This window comes from Pteropus vampyrus, unplaced genomic scaffold (assembly GCF_000151845.1).
Source record: "Pteropus vampyrus isolate Shadow unplaced genomic scaffold, Pvam_2.0 Scaffold253, whole genome shotgun sequence".
NCBI classification, from domain to species: domain Eukaryota; kingdom Metazoa; phylum Chordata; class Mammalia; order Chiroptera; family Pteropodidae; genus Pteropus; species Pteropus vampyrus.
Genome location: NW_011889034.1, coordinates 986,056 through 993,124, shown reverse-complemented (window position 1 = coordinate 993,124; position 7,069 = coordinate 986,056). Strand labels below are relative to the sequence as shown.

The 7,069-nt window shown below is 47.2% G+C and overlaps 1 protein-coding gene across 1 annotated transcript in view; it reads left to right on the top strand.

The window, feature by feature from the left end:
* Positions 1 to 6: 6 nt before the first annotated feature.
* POLN (DNA polymerase nu) overlaps positions 7 to 7,069 on the top strand; it is a 93,364-nt gene continuing 86,301 nt past the window's right edge. Inside the window, exon 1 of the mRNA XM_023520235.1 lies at positions 7 to 578. Coding sequence (XP_023376003.1) covers positions 440 to 578 — 139 coding nt within the window. The 5' untranslated portion in view covers positions 7 to 439. The remainder of the gene's footprint in view (positions 579 to 7,069) is intronic.

The window sequence follows — 7,069 nt, the reverse complement described above, 5'->3', positions numbered from 1 at the left end:
CTGTCCCTTCCAGACCATCACTGCTTAGTCCCGGGGGCCAGTACAGCTGAGCAGTGTGAGTGACAGGGTGTCAGGTGGTATGTCGTAATCACACAAGTCAGTTAATAATTTTTATGGTATTAGATTTGTAAGTTTGAAGATCATAACAGCCGTTTGAAATCTCAGGAAGTATTTAAATAAATTGCTTGCTTTAAAATTGGTTAACTAGAAAATACGTTCTTTGTTACCTGCTTACCATAACACCCCAGATGAGCCTCTAACCATTGCTTTCTTCCTACTATCCTATCTATTTTGGGGATAGTTTATATCTGTTTCTTGTGATTAATATAGTAATTTTTAAGACAGTCTCAGTACATAAAAAGTTTTAAATAACTTGTTTCTTTGAAGTCTCAAAATTAATATATGGGTGTTATTATGTTTATCTTATGTTTAGGATTGTATGAAAATGGAAAATTACAAAACATTTGTAGGCTTTGATCTCTGTAAGATACCACTTTCCAGTGTTGCTCAGAAGATTATGTCCGCTATGCATTCAGGTGATTTAGTGGAGTCTAAGAATTGGAGAGAGAGTGAAAAGAGTGAGTAGTTTTTATGAACTTTTCTATCTTTTGTTACTTTGAATGTTAATTCTGCAGGCTAAGGTTTGAAAATGAAATGTAGCAAAATTACTTACCCTGTGTAGGGAAGTTCCTGCCTATGAACAAGTGGAGCCCAGCTCCCCTCACTTCACCCTCATTCGGTGATGACTGAGCTGCTGCTTGCTAAATTTCATATTCTCCAGGCCCTTTATTGCTGTACATATGTAACACTGTCTTCCTTGTTCCAGGCATTTCTGTCAGACATTCTCTTAGCCTCTGTTTAAGTAACCTCAAGAGAAATGGGCTCCCCGACAGTGCCTGTGGCTTCAGCCTTAGCTCTTGGGTCATTAGCCCATACGTGGTACAGTCAGCCCTCCATATCCATGGGTTTTTACATCTGCAGGTTCAATCAACTGCAGATCGAAAACATTAGAAAATTAAAATCCCAGAAAGTTCCCGAAAGCAGCAAAACTTGAATTTGCCATGAGCTCACCACTCCACTGAGTCCACACAAATGAAGTGATGTGTAAGCATATCTTGCTGCAGTCTGTACGCCAATATAGGTTATACATAAATATTCCGTTTTATATCAGGGACTTGAGCATCCGAGGGTTTTGGCATCCCTGGGGGTCCTGGAACCCTCCCCCGACAGATACCGACGATGACTGTGCTTTCTTATTGTGTATAGTGGCCCAGAGAAGTGTTTGTGACAGTATGTATGTTATGTTGCCATAGAAATTTATAAGCCGAGGAGGCAAAGATCAGTGAATCTGTGTATGTTCATGACGTGGTATAACAGTAAAAGCAATGATGTGCTCACAAGTGTAACTGAAATGTTTGGAACAGGAAATTTTTTTTACTAGGAGAGAAGTCGTTATTTTTAATTTTAAGACCGGGTCAATAATTTGTTTTTATGTTTATTTTCTACAGATTAAGTGAGATACAAACAGTGCAAAAGCTGTTATAAATGCAGGGTTTTTTTTTTTCCCTTCTTTAATTCCCCCCCCACACACACACTTCCACCCTTGACCTGTGGATGTTGCCGTTTCCCCTTAAGAGCTGGATCTCTGGATCTCTGAAGGTGGGGCGTCCTTTCCCGCACACTCATGGCGTGCACCTGGGGCCTGGTGCACAGTTTCTTAAGATATAGCAGCTCTTAACATTTAGATCTGCTGATATTCAGGCATCTGTTGCTTGTGTGTCTTACCACAGTAGAAGTCACTAATAAATGAACTGGTAAGAATTTTGGGACTTTTGGGGGAATGATGATGGTGGGGAATAGTAGAGGAAGAACTATTTAAACATCAAAGAGCTTTCCCCTTCATTCTGTGTGCTTGTTTTTCAAAGAGCAGTGTGCGCCTGACCGGTGGACATGTACTCCCCTTTAAAAACTGATAAGAATGATGAGCTGCCTCTGGTAGCTGTATTGTGAGTCTCTTGTGAACTCTCGTCATGTTCTTAAAATCCCTTGTTAAAAGCCTAGTTTTCATAAATTTATTGAGAAGATAATGGAAAAAGATAAGGTCTTATTTTTATATCAGGTGTTTTAGATTTGAAAAAACAATGGATTTTCCCAAGGATTCTGCATTATCTGTCGTTACATAACACTTACTGCGATCTTAGTGCCTTCAAACACACGCTCCTGTTATCGCACAGTTTCTGTGGGCCGGGAGCCTGGACAGCTCACCCACTTCCTCAGTGGGGCTGGAGTCTCATCTGAGGCTCGGATGGGGAAGCATTTGCTTCCCATCTCACTGGTTCTTGGTGGAACTCAGTTCCTTTCCTCGTGATTCTCTCCATAAGCAGCTTTTCATCATGTCACAGCTTGCTTTTCAAAGCCAGCCAGAGAGTGCCCCTAGCTAGACTGCCACTATAGTCTTATGTAGCACGATCACAAATATCCTGTCACCTTCGCTTTATTCTTTTGGTTAGAAGTGAGTCAACAAGTCCCACCTACATTCAGGGGGAAGGAGTTACAAGAGCGTGAATACTAGGAGGTAGGGGTCAGGGGACCCTCTTAGAGTCTGCGGCACAGTCCCACCAGTTTTGTTCTTATTTCGTATGGATTAGAGTCGGATTGCTGGTGGGTTACTGAGGATGGTGCTGGACCCAAGACCTGATGATTCCTGTACTCTTGTCAGATGCAGAGCTGTTACTATGTCAGATCTTTGTCTCTTCAAAAGAAAATATAGATCAGCGTTTCATTTCTGAAAGGCCATTCCATACCCAGTAGATATCAACATTGAATTCAAATCAGTGGAAATAAACTACAAATATTTGCTTTTACAAACACTTAAGTAAAACAAAACAGTAATGTTATATGTCACTTTGGGGTCTACTTTTCTGATCTGCTAGACTAACAGGTCTGAAGATATACATCCAATAAAGATTGGACTGTATATATCTTCTTGCAGCAAGATTGATCTTTTATTTAAAAATCCTTCGCTGTGAAAAAACTAAAAATACAGCTTAATTGCTATAAGAGGACATCCATGTAACTACACTGACATGGCCAGCACCTCAAAATTTCCTTCTCAGTTAAAGCCCTCCGCCTGCTCAGAGGCAGCCATTACCCTGACTCTCGTGGCGGCAGCTTCTCACTTCCTAGTCATGGGCAGTTGTTGCTCTGAAGGCTTTTGTGACACGGTACTCATCCACTACCCCAGAGTCAGTCCTTCCCTCCAGAGGCACACGATCAGACTATGTGGCACAGTCTCCTTGCAGTCGGGTGTGACCGGGTGGCAGGTTCCTGTCAGTGGGATGTGTGCTCAGGTAGTGTGCCATCCCGGTTAGGCCCGAGGACCATCCACCTCGCTTCCTAGCTGGTCTGTTCCCTTCCCTCCAATTGGAACATGCAGTAGCTCCATTCCAACCCTGCAAATGATAACTGTCCTCGAGGATTGTGGAAGAACATGCTGGAAGGAACCTGTGCCTCAGAGTGACTTCATTAAACAGCTGCACCACCAGCTGAGACCACTCACTCCAACATGACAGAAATAAACTCACTTTTTGTTCGTTAAGCCATTGTATTGTGTCGTTGGGACTTCTGCGACTATAACCTTAAATTGTACACTTTTAAATTAGATTCAGAATCAGGTTCATCTGACTTGAATTTCCATCGTCATTTCTTCGTTTGATAGTACCACTGCAGGTCTTTGGTAAATACTAGGGAGGGGGAGTTTTCAGGGTGAGTTCGAGGTTGTCAGCTGACCTGGCGTGATAGGATTATGCATATGATTGAGCACATATTTATTCAAATACAATTCTGTTTTGTCTAAGTCTCTATAGAAATCAAATGATGTTTTCTAATACACAATTATCCAAATTCTTTTTCATTTTAGCTTGATAGTCTTTTAGAGGTGAATATGGTATCTTCCAGTAAAATAAAAATATTTTTACAGACATTACAAATTAATACAAGTTTGAGACCCCTAAAGGTAAATATTTGTTAAAATCCAATTTATTTACATGAAGTACGTCTTTATTCTTATCATCTTGTGGAAATCTTTGTAATTTCAAGGACAGATAACTGACAAATAGATCTATTTGGATTATATTCGTTCTAGTCAAGAGTACGTGATAAACATTTTGTATTTTATTTCCATCAAACAAACAAAACCATCATGTCTAGCCACAGTACAGGCTGCCGGGGGTCGGCCCCAGCTCCCACCCCGCGAGGCCCGCTTGCGCTCCGCGGCTCCGCAGTGCCCTCCTCGTGGCAGTTCGCCTTCACTTTACTGCCTCTTCGGTCCTGCCCGTGCCGTGGCCCGCTCAGCTCTGTCCTGCCCGCACAGTGTCTGCAGAGTCCCCCGTGTGTGCCCCTCAGGCCCAGGTCCCTCCACTCGCCCTCTCTGACTTTGTGCGCCGTTCAGATTTCATCAGAACTTCCAACCCGCGACGTTTCCCAGCTACGCTCTGCCTACCCTTTTCTTCCTCCTTCGCTCACAGCTCTTGGGTGGGAACCTGCATTTTACAAGGTTCTGTGCAAATAATTCTTCCATGGACCAGAATTCCGTATTGGGAGGAAACTGCATTCGAGCCATCCGCTGCCTGGTAGAGAACTCGCTGGGAGGTGTTCTGGGTGCTTCGCCTGCTGCTGTGCGTTGAGCTGTTTGAAGATGGGTGAGGTGTTCTAAGTGCTGCCACCAGGCCAATCTGTGGCTTTAACTCTTGGGACTTGTAAGCGCGCTCTCAGGCATACGTAGATGAAGATTTTACTGTGTTCTGTACGTTGTAAATATTGTCCTCAACATTTTTGGGGGGAGTCTTTTTTGCTTGTAATACTTGAGGAAATTTTTTTTTTCTGAAAACAGAAAAAGCAAAAACCTAAAGGCCATAATCCCACATTAAAAAAAATTTTGTTTTGCACACTATGCACATAGCGAAAGGGTCCATATATACATCATTTTCTTAGCTCAGGCCTTTTCTTTGTTTATTGTACCCTCTCCCCTTATTGCTCACCCAGGTCAGCAACCGAGCGTGTGCCTTCGATACTGCCCACTTGTTTCCCATGACGATTTCCGTGATAATAACTGCGTGTGCCATTGTGATGCTCTGTTCTTCAGTGGGGTGGGCTGAGCCCTTTGTTGCAACTTAGTGGTATTTGAGCTGCTTCTCTGAGTCCTGCGCCCCCACTCAGAACCACCCCACTCAGAACCGCCCCCCCCAAACTTCCTGCAGGCACACTCAGTCTGGTTCCCAGGGGACCTGCTCTGCTGCTACCATTGGTGTGGGAAGTGGCCTGAGAAAGTGGACATGGTGTTTTGGAGTTTGGTCGCCCTCAGGCCGGCTGCCACTGATGTGTTCATCACAAGTTACAGTTGGAATATGAGTGGCAGCAAGCGACGTAAAACTTTCCCTAGGGCGGCTCGTCCGATGTACCAGTGGAAGCGACGGCCCAGGCCGCTGGGGTCATCCTGCGTGTTTGGAAGTACACGGCGATGGAAGACAGTGGAACTGGTGGCTGTGGCTGGGCACGATCGATCCTTGGGGGAAAGACAAAGGCCGAGGGTGGTTAATGAGCCGTCGAAGGCTCAGCGTGATAACCAGAGGGCTTCCCTGGCAGCCTAGTGACAGGCCACGAGCAGCCACAGGCCCAGTCCTTAGTCCTGTGACTCAGAGCTCCAGAGAAGGCTGCATTCTCTCTCAGCCCTGGCAGGCGTGCTTCCTTGAGGTCAGGGCGTCTGTCAGGAAGAGGGCCCAGCCCCTGAGATGCGGGGTGGGGACATCTGAGTTGCATTCAGATCTTGAATCCCAGATACCTCTGGGAGCTGCAGAAGTGGGTCCTCCCCGTTGAAGGCTGGTGCCCACCCCAGCTGTTGCTTGAAGACAACACGCGTCTTCTTCCGCCTCCCGGCCATTAGGTCAACGTTACCTGGCCAAGAGGTTCTGGGCCTGCTGAGGCCGTGTACGCGACACGGGCCAGTCAGGGGATAGACTGTCTAGGAATGTGAAAGGGAACACTGAAAGCATTTTAGCTAATGGGATTAGCTGCCAAGGAGTAGAGAGAGGTAGAGGTTGTGGTGATGGCGGACACAGGCAGCAACTAGCTCCCTGGGGGAGAGTGCTGAAGAGGGAGCAAGTTGGGACCACTTGGCCGGTTGACATCCCCAGCCTGTCTGCTGTCGCAGTACAGGCACCTCGGGCTCTAATGCAGTAACCGTGCGGGCCGGAGCCACGGCGCTCAGCAGGGCTGACCCAGCTGCCGCGGCTGCTGAACCTTCCCACAGGCCAAACGCTGAGTCCCCGAGTACCATCCCTTGAGAAAACTTAGTCACTTGGTATCAGGTTGACACATTGAACCCTCGCGTCCCCAAATGTGCAGTGGTTGATCTTGGCTGGCATGGACGTGTGTTCTAGGTGTGGGTTTGCAGGGCCTCGGTGAGCCCGCCATCCAAGGCTCACAGAATCCCACAGAGTGTGGCGTTGGGCGTAGCACCCACTTTACAGCAGAGGACTATGGTGAGCCCATGACCGTGGGGCACAGGCTCCCTCCTAGCGACACCCAGAGACACCGGCCTGACAGTGGTGGAGTGGCCTGTAGCGGCACAGCTCAGGTGCCAGCTTGGGAATGACGCCCCGCAGTGATGGAGCAGTGACCTCCAGGGGGCAGTGTGCACTGCACATCAGTGATCATAACAGGATGCACTGTCCCCCACGTGCATAATTAAGGGGTCTCGGAATCCAAAGCGGGAAGTGGGAGTGGCCCTGCTTACCATCACTGCCAGTGTCTACCCACCGCTCCCCACCAACCGAGTAAGTCTGTGTCTCTCTACCCCCACACCTCAGTTCTGCGGGTCGCCCCGCCTCCAGATGGAGACCCACCAGGGCCCAGGAAATACCACTGGACTCCAAGCTGTGGCTGCTGCCTGGTCCTTTCAAGGTCCTGTGCCGAGATGCCGGCGGACAGGGAGTGTGATCTCTAGCCTGCTGTGGCTGGCCCCCCGCTCATCAGAAGTTAGGGTTGCTGTTACGTAGCGGAGGCAGCGGGG